General features: G+C 38.7%; 1 protein-coding gene across 5 annotated transcripts in view; it reads right to left on the bottom strand.

Moving 5' to 3' along the window:
• The window catches only part of Abl2 (ABL proto-oncogene 2, non-receptor tyrosine kinase), an 82,721-nt gene that overhangs the window by 22,803 nt on the left and 42,968 nt on the right, over nt 1-16,950 (bottom strand). For 3 of the 5 annotated variants that reach the window (XM_090340341.1, XM_090340342.1, XM_090340346.1), the window contains exons 2-4: nt 7,034-7,096; nt 4,952-5,122; nt 1,080-1,375 (exon numbers count right to left, since the gene is read on the bottom strand). In XM_090340341.1, the coding sequence (XP_090196467.1) occupies nt 1,080-1,375; nt 4,952-5,122; nt 7,034-7,096 (530 nt within the window). Of the gene's footprint in view, nt 1-1,079; nt 1,376-4,951; nt 5,123-7,033; nt 7,097-13,956; nt 14,090-16,950 lie in introns of those variants that run through there. The other 2 variants (XM_090340344.1, XM_090340343.1) reach the window with 2 other exon arrangements.

Raw genomic sequence — 16,950 nt, 5'->3', positions numbered from 1 at the left:
ATGGTGGCACTAAAAGGCAAAGAAAGCTAGCAATTTACTTATTTCCTACTTTACAGAGAAGTACTGTGTTTTACAAAATTATTCATTTAATCTAAACAATCCTGTAAGATGGGATTTAATAAGAGACAGGGAAATTGAGGTTTACCTAAGGCCAGAAATTTAATTGTGTACTTAAAAAACAAACTGGGTCCGCTGGCTTTAAAATCTATACCTTCCCACTACTATAAATATTGTATAAAGAGGAAAAATAGAAAAAAATTAATTCAACCGAAACTTGATGTTCAATCGAAGACCTCACTTAAGCTCAAGCTTTATAATTCATAAAATACAGCAGTTATAGTCCAATAATCCATTCTAATGTGCTTGGTCTTCCTGATATGCACACTGCTAGGTAATAGAATTATCTATTTATACTAACATAGATTAGCAATACAGACCAGTTTCAGAAGTCTAAATTCTCTGTTGTGGACCTTCCAGTAAAGATGAGAGATGAGTCTAATTCTCAAATACATTTTATGTGTTTTGTTTTTTTTTTGCCAGTCCTGGGGACTTGCACTCAGGGCTTGAGCACTGTCCTTGGGCTTTTCTCAAGGTTAGCGCTCTATCACATGAGCCCCAGCACCACTTTCAGCTTTTCAATGTATGTGGTACCGACGAATTGGACCCTGGTCTTTGTGCATGCTAGGCAAACACTCTACCACTAGGCCAAATTCTTGGCCTTTTCATTTTTTGGTTCAAGTCCAGGACATAAACTCGGTACCTGACAGTTTTGCTCACTAGCTAGTTCTTTAACAACTGAACCATGCCTCCAGCCATACATCAACATACGAAATGTACCTTTGTGTGTTGATGAGCTAACGTATAAACACACCTTCAAATCTAGCTTGCCTACATATTCTTAATATACTACCATTCCTAATTAGCATTAATAAATGTTTGAAAAGTGCAAGCTCCAACTCACAAAGTTTACAAATCATTTTATGTCATACATAAAAAGTACTTTCTACTTTAGTTACTTTGAGTATTGGTTCTACATAGGAGCCAGTCCACATCTAAATGTAGTTACTGGCAACTCTTACCTTGCCATCTGTGGTGGTATTGATCCTGTAGTGATACACACGCCCCTCATACCTGAGCGAGATGGACAGCTGCCCAGGGCTGCTCTCACTTTCTCGCACCAGGAAACTGCCATTGATCAGGCTGCTGAGAAGATACTCTGCTGCACTGCGTGACACAGGTCCATGGTACCAGGAATGTTTTTCTAGGCTGTTCACTGGGGTAATATAGTTGCTTGGCACCCAACCCTGTCCATTCTTAGAGCGAACTTCACTCCACTCGCCATTCTGGTTGTAACCAAGGACTCGTAGCTTCTCACCTGGCCATGAATTTATCACAGAATGAAAGATGTTAAGATTGCTTCAAACAAAAAAAAGTGTTTAAATTCATTGCAAAATGAATCACAAACATTTATGACAATGTTGTCAAAACAAAGATAGCTATTCACATCCCGACTGCTGTTTTAGTTTGTAGTGATAACCACAGAAAAATAGAGAGGGGGCCAGCAGTTTGGCCTAGTGGTAGAGTGCCTGCCTAGTATGCATGAGAGAGAGAGAGGAGAGAGAGGAGAGAGAGGAGAGAGAGGAGAGAGAGAGGAGAGAGACAGAGAGAGAGAGAGAGAGGAGACAGAGAGACAGAGAGACAGAGAGAGAGAGAGAGAGAGAGAGAGAGAGAGAGAGAGAGAGAGAGGGGAGAAAGAAAGGGGGCTTATCTAATACTGACTATAGGTTTTTAAAGAATTATATACAACCTTTAGAAAGTCCTCATAAAATTATGTATTGTGGTAAGATGGCATACAGAGAAAGATGACAAAATAACTACAAACAAATAGTGCTGACTATTCAAAAGAGAAATACACCAGTTTAAAAATACATTGATTTTCATGGGGTGTGGCTCCAGTGGTAGAATGCCTTAGCAAGTACAAGGCAGGGTTCAATCTCTGGTACCAACAACAAAAAATCCTATAGATATATGGTTTATGTATTAATGACAGTAAGATCAGAAATAAAAACTGTGAAATACAAAGTTAATTCTAAGTTTCACTTGGCACCAAGGCAACAAACCACTGATATAAGTAAATAAACAATTTACACCAAGAAAACTGCAAGGTAGAGCTGGACGTATGCAAGTATGCACTGAGGATTCCCAGAGGACATCAGTTTCCAGGAATCAAGATTTAAAACTATAATTGTTTCCCTGTTTCCCTGCCATTCCCCACAAAGAATGACTCACGGTTATCCATTCCTCTAAAATTAGCACATGGAAGCGGAAGCCAACTCTTTAGCTGGAACCACAACCCTACTCACTTAACTCTATCTTTGCTACCAAATTCAATGTCCTTAATTTCCCCATTAAACTTGTTAGCATCAAGGATGGATGGATGGATTGATGGATGGATATAGATAGATGGATAGAATAGAGAGAAGCTTTTTTGGCAAAAGGGAGAAGAAAAGGAAGAGGTATCTATCTAACAATATATGAATGTTAAATCTAAAGAATTATTTGCAAAGCCTTAGAGTCTTTAATACATTATACTTTCAGAGATACTTGATACTTTCTCAGTATCAGAAAGCAGAAGAAAACCAAATCAATCAAAAGCATAAGGCTCAAAAGTTACCAGGTCAGTAAAAACTAAAGAAACAACTACGAATAATTATTCTGGTAACTGCCTATCTTTTTCAATGGTCTAAAGAAATGTTTATATCATGGGAAACTCTCTCTTAGTCTCTACTATCTCATTTGAGATACTTGGGATATGAGAAAACACACATAGTAGGGCACCAGCCTAATTCCTGAAATCTTGCCTGCTTAGAAGGCTCAGATTCAAAGCAAGATTGAGCAGGACTGTCCTGAGATTTTTATCTCCAATAAACCAGTTTAAAAAAAAAAAGTGTGTGAGTAGGGGGGGAGTTGGCCTAATGGTAGAGTGCTTACCTAGCATGCACAAAGACCCAGGTTCGATTCCTCAGTACCACATACATAGAAAAAGCTGGAAAGTGGTGCTGTAGCTTCAGTGGCAGAGCCCTAGCCTTGAGGAAAGAAGTGTCCAAGGACAGTGCCCAGGCCCTGAGTTCAAGCCCTAGGACTGGCCAAAAAACAACAACAACAACCCAAAAAACCTAAAGATGAAATTGTATGTGCAGTTTTACACTAAAGAGAACTAGTAATTAATTATAGGCTGTCATAATTAGAATAGAGTCAAATATACTTGGTTTTTATCTTCTACTCTGAAAGTCTGGTAACTAGGAAGACAACTAGTACGGATACTAATAATGAGATTATCCATATAGGAATTTCTGAAAGAACGTTTATTCTCTCCCTCCTTTCTCCTAAACTCCGGACCCTTTGCTTCCTTTTCCCTCCTCTCTCCACTCCTATTCTCAGATGAGACTGTAAGGACGGATTTCAAACTGCTAGGATCACACCGTCCTATTGCTCAGCTGCCCTAGTGGCTGCAACTTTAGGCATAAATGCATTACTGAATCCTGCTAAACATTTCAAATTCAAACAAGATATCGTAATATCAACATGTGGAAATGGGACTAAAATTTGAGAAGGAACTAAAATTTGATTTTGTGTCTAAAGTATATTTTCTTAATCTTTTAAAATAAACTATCTTGACCTGATATCTTAAGGATGTTTAAAGATAACCCACTGTTCACTAGTTGTTACTTTAACTGGTAAGCAAGTAATTAATGGACTTTACCAACATTTTCTTGGTAAGTAAATTATCTCAAAAAACACTAACAAGGGCCAGGGAGTTTGGCCTAGTGGTAAGAGTGCTTGCCTAGCATGCACAAAGATCCAGGTTCAATTCCTCAGTACCCCATATATAGAAAAAAAGCAGAAATGGTGCTGTGGCTCAAGTGGTAGAGTGCTATCTTTGAGAAAGCCCAAGGACACTGCCCAGGCCCTCAGTGCAAGCCCCAAGACTGGCAACAAAAAAAAAAAAAAAAAAAAAAAAAAAAAAAAAGAGAAAGAGAAAGAAAGGAAACACTAACAAGAAAATTATACCTAGAAAAATGTCTGAGTTATTGCTTTGCAAATTTCTCCTCTGAACTAACAGTAAAATGAAAATAGAATTCACTATCATCCAAAGAAAATTTCTTTGTTGCATCTTGACATTATGAAAAATTTTCCTTCACTTGCATAAAAACAATAATCTGCCCCCACCAATACAATTTATTACTACTATCTTGTCCCCAGTACTGCCCCAAAGATCTGAGCATAAAGAAATGCAAACTCCTGACATGTATGTAATCATACCCACTTTAGGAGACACCTGTACCTCAATCTGAAAAACTCAATTGTACAATTTTTTTCTGATTGATCTGATTGAATGTTAAAATTTGATGTTCAGGGCACGGGAGTATAAAGCTCAGTAGCAGAGCCTTAACCTAGGATGTATAAAGTCCCAGTACCTCAAAAAGGGAAAAAGCAAAAACAACAAAATTCCAAACTGCTCTGGGAAGTGAAAATGTTAGAGGGAGTAAGACTTAATTGGCATGCACGCACACAGATCTCTGTATCTATCTATCTACCTACCTACTTACCTATTTGTCTAGATCCAGATATATATATATCTATACCTACATATCTAGATCTGGCTAGGTATCTATCTAGATATACGTATATCCAGATATATATCTATACTGACATATCCAGATCTAGCTAGGTATCTATATATCTAGATATCTAGATATCTAGATCTAGATATTTATCTATACCTATACACTTCAGATCACTATCCCAAATACATGTAAAACGAAAGAGGATGAACTAAAAATACCAAATTTTAGTTATTGACATAAAGAAGCTAGCAAAAGACTTATTACTTTTTAACTACTAATGAAAACTGGAAAGTGAGAGGATGCTTGCTACACAGAAGTCTTACCTTTAGTAATGCTGAGTGTGTTATCACCACTTGCTACAAAATCATAAAGTGCAACAAAAAGATTAGGGTCACTCTCAGTAGCTCCAAGCAAGTTTTCCTTGGAGCTCCATCTAATGGCTTCATTCAGGGCCTGGGATTCAACATCACAACCGTAGGGGCGGTGCAAAGCTTCTGAAAGACACAAAAAGGAAAAAAAAAAAAATCACAATTAATTCAGCAGCCAAACATTCATACCATACTATTTCAAATACTGGTCTTTTCCCAAAGTGGGGACAGAACTGTATGGTTTATAGAGTCAAAGAATGAACAATTAGGTATTATGTTTCTTGATTATGAGGTAGCAATTAACAGTTTTCTCAACATGAAAAACAAATGAAAAAAAAGAGATGTACATAGGATATATTATGATTTTTTTTGGGGGGGGGGGAATTGGTTGTAGGGCTTGAACTCTGAGCCTGGGCACTGTTCCTGAGCTCTTCAGCTCAAGGCTAGCGCTTTACCACTTGTGCCACAGCACCATTTATTATGATTATTTAAAATAAGGAACGGGGCCGGGAGGAGTTTGGCCTAGTGGTTAAAGTGCTTGCCTAGCATGCATGAAGACCGGGGTTTGATTCCTTGGTACCACATACATAGAAAAAAAGCCGGAAGTGGTGCTGAGGCTCAAGTGGTAGAGCTCTATCCTTGAGAAAGTGCACGGGCAGTGCTCAGGCCCTGAGCTCAAGCCCAGGACTGGCAAAAATAAATAAATAAATAAGGAACGGTTATATATAAATCCTCCTAAACTATCCTTTCTTTCTTTTTTGTTGGCCATAGGACTTGAACTCTGGGCCTGGGCACTGTCCCCGAGATCTTCAGCTCAGGCCCTACCCTTTGAGCCATACCACTACTTCTGGTTTTCTGGTGATTAACTGGAGGTAAGAGTCTCATGGACTTTGGTGCCCAGGGTGGCTCTGAACTGCAACCTTCAGATCCTCAATCTCCTGAGTAGCTAGGGTTACAGGGGTGAGCCACCAATACCTGGCCTAAACTATCTTTTCTTACCCTTACTCTTGCAATGGAAATTATAGAAAAAGTTTTAAAGGAATATAGATATAGATATAGCTATCTAGATTCACATATAATTTCATAGAATTCTGTATTTATATCAAAATAAATATATAATTGTAAAGTATAATTATAGAAATAGTGTATCAAAATGATTCTAAAATTATCTGCTTAGCAAGAGAAACATGTTTTTGTTTAAAATAAATATTCCAAAATGTTTTATATTAAAACATGTTTTGTTTTATTTTGGTCAATCATGGGACTTGAACTGTGGATCTGAGGGGTGCGACTCAAGGCTACCACCCTTACCCCTTGAGCCACAGAGTCACTTCTGGTTTTCTGGTGGTTAATTGGAGGAAGAGTCTCATGGACTTTAGTGCCTGGGCTGGCTTTGAACAGTGATCCTCAGATCTCAGCCTCCTGAGTAGCTACGATTACAGGCATGAGCCACCACACCCTGCTATATTAAAACATTTTATCTAGACATTACAAAATACCTTTTTATGTTACAAGAATTCACAACTATTCATTGTGTCAATATAATGTTTAAAAATCTATCTGCATCTGGACACTGGGGGTCCACACATGTAATCCTTTCTACTCAGGAGGCTAAGATCCATGAATGGAACTTCAAAGCCAGCCCTGACCCTGCCCCTCAAAAAAAAAAAAAAAAAGCAACAAAACTCTGAGATTCTTATCACTAATTAACTATGCAAAAACAAAACAAAAAAATCTAGAAGAGGAGCTGCACACTAACTTTGAGTAAAATAGCTAAGGCCCTATGTTCAGATCTCAGCCTCCTGAATAGCTAGCATTATAGGCACGAGCCTAGAGACTGCTTTTAGTTTGTGTCAGCACAAACTAACCAGCTATCTGAAATAAAATTTTTCTATTATGCTTGCTCCCTCACCCCATTCATTTGAAACTGTCTTTAAAAAGATCATATTTGAAAAGGAAAGAACCCTTTGAATCCGTGGGTTCACTTCCCTCATTTCTAGTTCCAAAGCCTTTGTGCAGATGACCAACAGATCTCACCTGGACTACCGCCTCCAGTCTTGTCTCCCTCAAATCCATCCTCCACACAGCTGGCAAAGTGATCTATGTAAGAAAAGAAAAAATTGACCATATTACTCTTCTTATGTCTCTTCAATGGTTCACATCAATCTGAAGACTCCACAAAGGCCTCCAAGATTCAGAGCAGCAGATGAAAGCCTACTTCTCTGGCTTCACCTAAATTTGGGGACTTTCACACACACACACCATGCTTTCCCACATTCTGACCTTTATTTTGCAGTTCATGACACCTAGAATGGGTTCTTTTCCTACTCTTTAATTGATTTCTCATGTAACATTCAATTCAGGTCCCCTAAGATTCTATACTCTACCCTAAAAATCTCACATATGGCTCTTTCCTACATTAAAACCTAATGTGCTGCATGTTTCCTGAGCTTCAATATATTGCTTAACCTTAAGAGCTATATTTTTTCTGCCAAGAATTCTGTTAAGTAATAGCTACTTGAATTCCCAACTTGTACAAATACATAAGTGATAAAAAAAAAAAAACAATGAGATGTATCTTAATCTCAAAATCACATTAACCAATGTTTTTAAAGTTAGTTTCAGGCTGAGAGTTTGGCCTAGTTATAGAGTGCTTGTCTACTATACACAAAGATCGAGGTTTGATTACTTGGTACCCCATACATAGAAAAAAGCCAGAAGTGGTGCTGTGGCTCAAGTGGTAGAGTGGCAGCCTTGAGAAAACCCAAGGACAGTGTTCAGGCCCTGAGCTGACACCTGGGACTGGAAAAAAAAAAAAAAAGTTTCAGGGCCAGGAGTGTAGCCTAGTGGTAGAGTGTTCGCCTCACATGCATGAAGCCCTGGGTTTGATTCCTCAATACCACATACACAGAAAAAGATGGAAGTGGAGCTGTGGCTCAAGTGGCAGAGCACTAGCCTTAAACAAAAAGTGTTCAAGGACAGTGCCCAGGCCCTGAGTTCAAGCCCCAGGGATGCCCCCCCCCCCAAAAAAAAACGTTTCATAGCTGGTGCTGCTGGTTCACATCTGTAATCCTAGCTACCGAGGAGGCTGAGATCTGAGGACCATGGTTCAAAGCTAGCTCAGGCACCAAAGTCCATGAGATTCTTTATCTCCAACGAATCAACAAAAAACCTGAAGTGGCCCTGTGGTTCAAGTTGTAGAGCACCAGCCTTGAGCTGAAGAGCTCAGCTCAGGGACAATATCCTGGCCCTGAGTTTAAGCCTCACAAACTACTAAAAAGTATCCAAGGACAGTGACCAAACCTTGAGTTCAAGGCCCAAGAGTGGCAAAAGAAAAAGAAACATGTTTTGGGAGTGAACAAAGGGATTGTACAGAAATGGAAAGAGAAAAAAAATGTATTATATTCAAAGGTCACTATAAAAAAATGAACTATGGGGGCCAGGAGTTTGGCCTACTGGTAAGACTGCTTGCCTAGCATGCATAAAGACCGGGGCTCGATTGTTGGTACTACATGCATAGAAAAAGCCGGAAGTGGTGCTATGGCTCAAGTGGTAGAGCTCTAGTGTTGAGAAAAGCCACGGACAGTGCTCAGGCCCTGAGCTCAAGCCTGGGACTGGTAAGGTAAAAAAAGGGGGGGAGAGGGGAAAAAGAACTATGGACCGGTACCAGTGGCTCATGCCTATAAAACTCACTATTGGGGAGGCTGAGATCTGAGAATTTTGGATAGAAACCCTCCTGGGAAAGTCTGAGACTCTAAACTCCAATTAACCATCCAAAAAAGCCAGAAGTAGAACTGTGGCTCAAGTGGTAGAGCACTAGACTTGAGCAAAAAAGCTCACTACCCAGTCCCTGACAGGCACAAAAAAAGAACCTATGTGCTCCAGGCTATTGCCCTACCCTGGGCCTGAGCACTGGCCCTGTACTCTTCAGCTCAAACCTACTGCTCTACCCTTGAGACAAGCCCCACTTCCCATTTTCTAGAGGTTAATTGGAGATAAGAATAAGAGTCTTAGGTCCTTTTGTGCCCAGGCCGGCTTTGAACCTTGATCCTCAGGATCTCAGCCTCCGGAGTAGCTAGGATTATAGGTGTGACCACCACGCCCAACCAAGAGAAATATGCTTTTAAACTACTTACTTGTTTTTCTTTATTCCAATGAAAAGATTATCTACCTCAGCAGAATTTCTACTGGACAACAAAAAGTTGTCCTTCATGAAATAAAATTATTTACCACAAAGAAGACCACACTGTCCAGGAAAAATTCCAAGACCAGGACAAAACACAGTAATATGTAATATGTTACAATTTTTATTATTATTATTATTATTATTATTTTGCCAGTCCTGGGCTTGAGCTCAGGGCCTGAGCACTGTCCTTGGACTTTCTCAAGGCTAGAGCTCTACCACTTGAGCCTCAGCACCACTTCTGGCTTTTTTTTCTATGTATGTGGTACCGAGGAATCGAACCCGGGTCTTCGTGCATGCTAGGCAAACACTTTAACCACTAGGCCAAACTCCCGGCCCCTTTTTATTATTACTCTATCTAATGCTATTAAATCATTGTTTTTTTCATAGGACAAGGTCCTTCTTGTTTGAAATTGTAAGAAAACCTAACTCAGAAGTTTTGCATTATTAATGACCCAAGTAAGAAAAGCAGATACTGAAGCCAATGTTAGTCCTAATAGGACAATTTTTTTAAATGCCATTTTGCAAATCATACCATATTCACTTCCAACCTCAATCAGAAAAATGCTTCTCCCACAGAATTCCCCATCTTAGCTAATGGTAATTCCATTGGTTTAAGTGCGGAGGCCAAAATTTTGGTAATAATTCATGACTCCTTTACTGTGTTATCTTTCTAAGCCTTTTACTTAACTTAGCATATGTTGTTCCCCCCAACCTCCTCCAGGTCCATCCATTTCCCTGCAAAAGACAGTTTTTCTAATGGATGATAAAATTCCATGCTATATATGTACCTCTTTTTCTTGATCCACTCACTTGTTTCAGAGCAACTGTACTCTTTCCATAATTGTGAATTGAACAGACATGAACATAGATGTACAAATGTCTTTCCTGTATCCTGACTGGTAATGCTGTAGAGAGAAACTCTCAAAGGTGGTATTGCTGGATCTATGTTTATTTAGTTTTTGTTGTTTTTTTTTTTAATTTTTGGTTGGTCGTGGGGCTTGAGCTCAGGGCGTGGGCACTGTCCCTAAGCTCTTCAGCTCAAGGTTACTATTCTACCATGGCAAACTACAGCACAACTTCTAGTTCTCTGGTGGTTAACTGGAAATGAGTCTGATGGACTTCCATACCCTGACCGGCTTTGAACCTTGATCCTCAGATCCCAGCCTCAGGTGGCGAGGATTACAGGTGTGAGCCACCAGCACCTGGCTTAAATGTTTAGTTTTTCTGAGTAATCTCTAAACCACCTTCTAGAGTGGTTATACTAGTTTATATTTCCACCAACAGTGTAATAGGTTCCCATTCCAATCCCAGCTAGCCTGTTATTGTTCAGTTCTTCATGCTGGGTTGAGACTGGAACTTAATGTTGTTTGATTTGTATTTCCTTGATTTGTATTGAAAAGATGTTGAAAATTCCTCATGTTTAGTAGTTGTTCTTATGAGAAGTCTCTAGCTCCCTTGCCCATTTAGTGATTGGGTTATTCACTGGAAGTGGAGAGGGGGCTTCAGTTTTTTTAGCTCCTTTTTTATATTCTGGATATTAGGCTTTTTGGATGCATATTTGGTAAATATCTTCTCCCAATCTGTTGACTTTTTTTTGGGGGGGGGTCCTTGGTATTCAGAAACTCTGTATTGCAGAAATGCTGTAGTTTGACGTAGTCTTTATCAAATTTCTCATTTGGACTGTCTTCAGAAAAGTTTTGTCAGTGTAAAAAACGGCCAGTATTTTTAAAAAGTGGTAGAGAACAAGTATTTAGAATCATGGAAAACAGTTGCTTTCTGGCATTAGACTGCAGAGCTTCTGCTGGCTCGATTCCTCAGTACCAGTTACATAGAAAAAGCTGAAAGTGGTGCTGTGGCTCCAGTGGCAGAGCTCTAGCCTTGAGAAAACTCAAGGACAATGCTCAGCCCCTGAGTCCAAGCCCAGGACTGGCTAAAAAAAAAGAAAAAAAATGTGGGGTGGGGTGGGAGACTAGGGCTCAAGTGGTACATGATTGTGATCCTATCTCCTCAAAAGTCTGAAATTCTGAGGACCAAAGATCAAAGCCAGCCCAAGCAGGAAAACCCTAGACATTCTTACCTTTAATGTACCATAAAATAGCAGAATTGGAGTTATGGTTCAAGTAATAAGAGTGACAGCCTTGAGTGAAGAGGCTCAGGGATAGCACTGAGGCCCTGACTTTAAGTCTAGTACCAAGAAAGAAAGGGAGGGAGAGAAACAGAGAGGGAAGAATGGAGGAAGGAGGAGGGAGGGAGGGAAGGAAAAAAGAAAAAGAGGGAAGAGAGAAAAGGGAAAGGAAGGGAGGAATGGAGGGAGGAAAAAATTAAAACAAAATTAAGCAAACCAATTAGCTACCCAATTTTACAGTAAAAGACCAAAGTCATAAAAGCCTAAAAGACGTTTTCTTTTCCCAATTCAGCTTAGCTCCCTAGCTGGCCTCATGCTAACCACCAGTTTTGCTTTACCTTCTGCTTAAAAGCCTGGTCCTCAGGACATTTCACCAAGTACTATCCTGTCAGTATGACATTTTTTAGCGATCATATTTGAAAGTACAGAAAGAATAATGCTGTTCCTAATGAAACTCCCACATCCCCAAATTCTCTTTCCTAATTACTTTATTACTATAGCATCTATTACTGCCAACTTATTACATTAACTGATATTATCTAACTACCCCAACAGAAGGACAGAATTTTTCTATTTTGTTACAAGAACAGTGAGACTTTTTAAAAAAAAAAGCTTTGCTGAATGAATGAATCGTATGAACTGCCATAGTCATAAATGATGCTGAAAGAACAAAATATAAAACTTTAAACTGGATAACCATCTAGTGTGATAAGTACAGATGCTGGACTGATGATTGTTAATATAAGAGGATGTGTCTAGAATATGTGCTGTAGGGGAGGAACTCTAAGGCCAAAAGAGCTTATTATCTAACAAAAGGACAGACTCATACAACAATTTTGTGAAAATTAAAGGACATACCCAAGTCAAACAATGCCACACATTCTTTAAACATATGAGGCAAAAAAAAAAAACCCTGCAAACAACTCTAACTTAGAAAACAGTATTTTCAGTACCTATTTCTCTTCTTCCCATATATGGGTCCTTTAGATCAAATGAAAAGTTCTTCTTATCGTACCATTCACCCTTTTGTTCTCACAGAACTAAGGTCATTTTCCTGTCTAATCCATCTGTGCAGGATATCAACCAAAAGGACATCCTCCCTATTAAATCCAAACAAAAAGAAAAGCACTTTCAATTGGGGGTGGGGGGAACTTTCCGAGGCCAAGAAAGAACATGTACTGAATCAGGAAGAATTAAAGAACTAAATAGAGGAGAATAAGCTGAGGAACAAAGGCTAAACTAAAATGAAACAAAAGCTGTGGGAAGAACAAGCAAATGTCAAAAGTGTTCACAGAGAGTACTGAAGTCTAGCCTTAGCCACGTACTTCATTTAAGACAGACATATCTAGATGACTCAGATGTACTGCACCACAAGAATTAAGTGTGTAGGCTGGGAATGTCTTATTTTTGAACAATATAAAATGACTATTGCGTATTAACTTACATACTAACAACTAATTTCCATGAGTCATTTCTATTGATGTAGACTTAAGAATATAAGACCCTGAAATTTTTATATGTATAAAGAGCTCAGGTATATGACAATTAAGAAAATGAAATTATGTTATCTTCTCTGTGTTATTTATTTATTTATTTTTGTCAGTCCTGGGGCTTGAGCTTAGAGCCTGGGCACTGGCCTTGGGCGTTCTCAAGGTTAGCATTCAACCACTTGAGCCACAATACCACTTCTGGCTTTTCCTGCATATGTGGTACCAAGGAATTGAACCCAAGGCTTTGTACATGTGAGGCAAGCACTATACCACTAAGCTACAGTCCCCAGCCCTATGTTATGTTCTTCATTAATACACATGACTGATACAAGAAAAATAAAACAAAATATCAGAAAGAGCTTGTACAGAGTAAGATTATCATTATGGAAAAATTAAAATTGAAAATAAATAAAGGTGAAACACAAATTCAGACCTAATTTGGAACTTAATGTTTTAACTTTATTGCAACCACTTTACCAATTAATACTTTGAAATTTTTCATCAGTTTAATAATCTGTCAAACAATAATTGGAGAAAGTATCAAATTTTCAGTTTAGACATCTTAAGTATTTGTAAAAATTTATCTAGTCTGAATTCAACTTTTGACTGCATATTTTCTAAGAAACTAAAAAGTTTTAAATACTTCTTTAAATTTTTTTTCTTATTAGTTTTCAGTATATCCTAAATACTTTAATCAAGACATATATATATATATATAAACATCATAAAGTAACACAATTACTTATGTTCTATCATTAAGTACTTAGGATTCTACTAAAAATACCAGAAAAAGCAGATAAAACTTTGTTGACTGGAATGAAGTATTAAGCTGCCATGGTGGCTCACACCTGTAATCCTAGCTACTCAGGAGGCTGAGATATGAGGATCAAGGTTCAAAGCCAGCTCAGGCACAAAAGGACCTCAGACTCTTTTCTCCAGTTAACTTCTAGAAAATAGGAAGTATGGCTTGGCTAAAGGGTAGAGCGATAGGTAGCCTTGCGCTGAAGAGCTCAGGGACAGCACTCAGGCCAAGTTCAAGCCCCATGACCCACAAACAAACAAACAAAAAAGAATGAAGTGTTAGTAAACTATTTTAATATTGCTACTGACACTTGATTGTTGTAGCAGTCTCCCAAGCTATCAACTCAAATGTCCATACCTGTATCTGTCAAGTTGGATAGAGGAGATTCTGAAACCTCATGGCATAGGCAACGAACTGCAATGTCCTGATCCTTGTCATAATTATGAGGTGGAAGCAGAACTGTCCCCAGAACCATACCTCCAACCAGAAGCACAAAAATTGAAGTGTCCCAAGTAAAGAGAAAGTTTTAGAAGTCCACTCTCTGACAAATAGCATGTGTATATGCCATAGCCAAAGGGAAAGCCAAAGCATTCACAACCTAGGAGGTGGGTTAAGTGAATAGAAAACCTAGTACACACCCAAAGACTGAGTCAGAAAGAGAACTTCTTCAGTAGCTCTGGGAATGTTTTATAAACAAATGTACTCACACTCATGAGAAATAGCTTACTAATAAGTAAGCTAAGGATTAGTACATACAAAGGCTTTTATCTTAAGGAAATGAGGTAAGACTGTACCAGAACATTTCCTTGAAGAAAACCTGTATACAATAAAACACTGAGAACATTTCTAAAAGGGGAGGGGAAAAAAAACCCTCTGGAAAGATCCTTTACATCAAGCAAGTTAATTTAAAAAACACAAATCTAAAGTAAAAAAATAGTTAGAATATGCCTCATAAGCACAGTCAGAAGTCTTCACAAATTTTTTGTACATGTAGTTAATTCAGGTTAAAAAGATGACATGCTGGGTGATGGCTCACACCTGTAATCCTAACTACTCAGGCGGCTGAGATCTGAGGATCAAGGTTCAAAGCCAGCCCAGGCACTAAAGAACATGAGACTCATCTCCAATTAACCACTAGAAAAGGAAAAGTGGGGCTCTGGCTCAAGGGGTAGGACGGTAGCCTTGAGCTCAAGAGCTTAAGGATGGTGCCCAGGTGGTACCCAAGTCCCCAAGTAGTACCCAGGTCGAGTTCAAGTACTATGACCAACAAAAAATAATAATAATAATAATAAGCAGCAGCAGCTCACACAATAATGGTAGAAAACAGAGTGAAGGATTTTTAAAACAGCTGGCCTCAAATTTATAATCTTCCTGTGTCAACCTCCCAACTACTATGATTTCAATAATGTCTGGTCTGAAAAGCTGTAATATTAAAATATTAAAAGATCTCTAAGGGAAGATTCATTGTAAAATTCCCATAAATATACATGATGTATCAACCAACTAACCCATCATTCTCTTATATATCCATCTCTGTCCCAGCTCTATCTCTCCCTTAAAGCAATTTCAACAAGTTTGATTTTTCATGTTTTCATACATGCATTTAAAATATGACCATATTCACCCTCATTCACCCTCTCCTTTCTATTGATATCAACACTGTAGTTTTTATATACTTATAAAGCTACATAGTTTCACCTATGTAGCAAATTTTTAAATAAAACATGTTGGGAGGAGCGGGGAGTTTGGCCTAGTGATAGAGTGCTTGCCTAGCATGCACAAAGACCTGGGTTCGATTCCTCGATACCCCATATATAGAAAAAAAAAAGCCGGAAGTGATGCTGAGGCTCAAGTGGTATCTAGCCTTGAGAAAGTCCAAGGACGGTGCTCAGGCCCTGAGCCCGAGCCCAAGCCTGGCAAAAAAAAAAAAAAAAAATCAATCTCCAGCACCAAAGAAAACAAAACATAAATAAAAAGTAATAAAAAAACAAACAAACAAACATGTTGGGAGCCAATGGCTCAGGTCCTGTAATCCTAGCTATTCAGGAGGCTGAGATCTGAGGATCAAGGTTCAAAGCCAGCCCAGGCACAATTAAGAAGGTGAGACCCTTTATCGTCAATTAACTACTAGAAAAACGGAAGTGAAAAGCAGAAGTGGTGCTGTGGCTCAAGGGGTAAGGAGGTAGCCTTGAGCTGAAGAGCTCAGGGGTATCACCCAGGCCTAGAGTTCAAGCCCCAAGTTCCACAACAGACCAAAAAAAATTATATAACAAAATTTTAATATTTGAGAAATTTATTCTGAGCCTATGATTTCATTCCTTTTTTTTTTTTGAGGGGGGGAGCAGTCCTGGGCTTGAGCTCAGGGCCTGAGCTTTGTCCTTGGACTTTCTCAAGGCTAGAGCTCTACCACTTGAGCCTCAGCACTATTTCCAGCTTTTTTCTATGTATGTGGTACCGAGGAATCGAACCTGGGTTTTCGTGCATGCTTAGGCAAGCACTCTACCACTAGGGCTAAACTCCCAGCCCCAATTTGATTCATTTTTAAACACAATTCCCAGTTATGCATTGATTCTATGGAAGGGAATTTGTTAAAAATCTATTCTCTCATTCTTTCCACAGGGTAAATCAAGCATTTTTCTCTTTTTCTTTCTCTATTTTTTTTTTTTTTGAGGCAGGGCCTCATTAGTATATCAGCAGCCCATGAAAAATCTTTTCAATATCATCATCAAGGCAACAGAAGTTTTATTATGATTTATTATATTCAGAAACACTCATCGGGCAATATTTAATATGTCTTACTATTTTCCCCATGTTGCTTGTAAGATGTGAGCTTTTTATTTCTGGTAATTTTTGTTTTTATTTTGTTTTAACCTACAGGGGGTCCAACTCAGGACATGACAGTTACGAGGCAAACAACTCTATAGCTTGAGTTGCAGAAAGTACAGCCTTTTCATCTAAATATATCAGTAAAATCTACATAATTCAATTCTATATAGTAGTATCTCTTCAGTGGTATTTAAGGCCAAAATTACATCAAAATGCTTTGTCTTTTAATTTTTTTTTTTAATTTTGTGGTTTGGGACTGGGAGTAGAGTGTGTGGCCTAGTGGTAGAGTGCTTGCCTAGCATGCATGAAGCTCTGGGTTCCATTCTTTGGTACAACGTAAACACAAAAGGCTGGAACTGGTGCTGTGGCTCAAGTAGTAGAGTGCTAGTCTTGAGAAAGCTCAAGAACAATGCACAGGCCCCGAGTTCAAGTCCCAGGAATGGCAAAAAAGGTGGGGGTTTTTTTGGTTTGTTTTTAGTTTTTCGTTTTTTTGTCTCCCCCCACCGGCCCCCAGTACTGGACTTT

Source organism: Megascapheus bottae, chromosome 10 (genome assembly GCF_031878675.1).
Source record: "Megascapheus bottae isolate mThoBot1 chromosome 10, mThoBot2.hap1, whole genome shotgun sequence".
NCBI lineage: Eukaryota > Metazoa > Chordata > Mammalia > Rodentia > Geomyidae > Megascapheus > Megascapheus bottae.
This window is presented reverse-complemented; position numbering and strand designations above follow the sequence as displayed.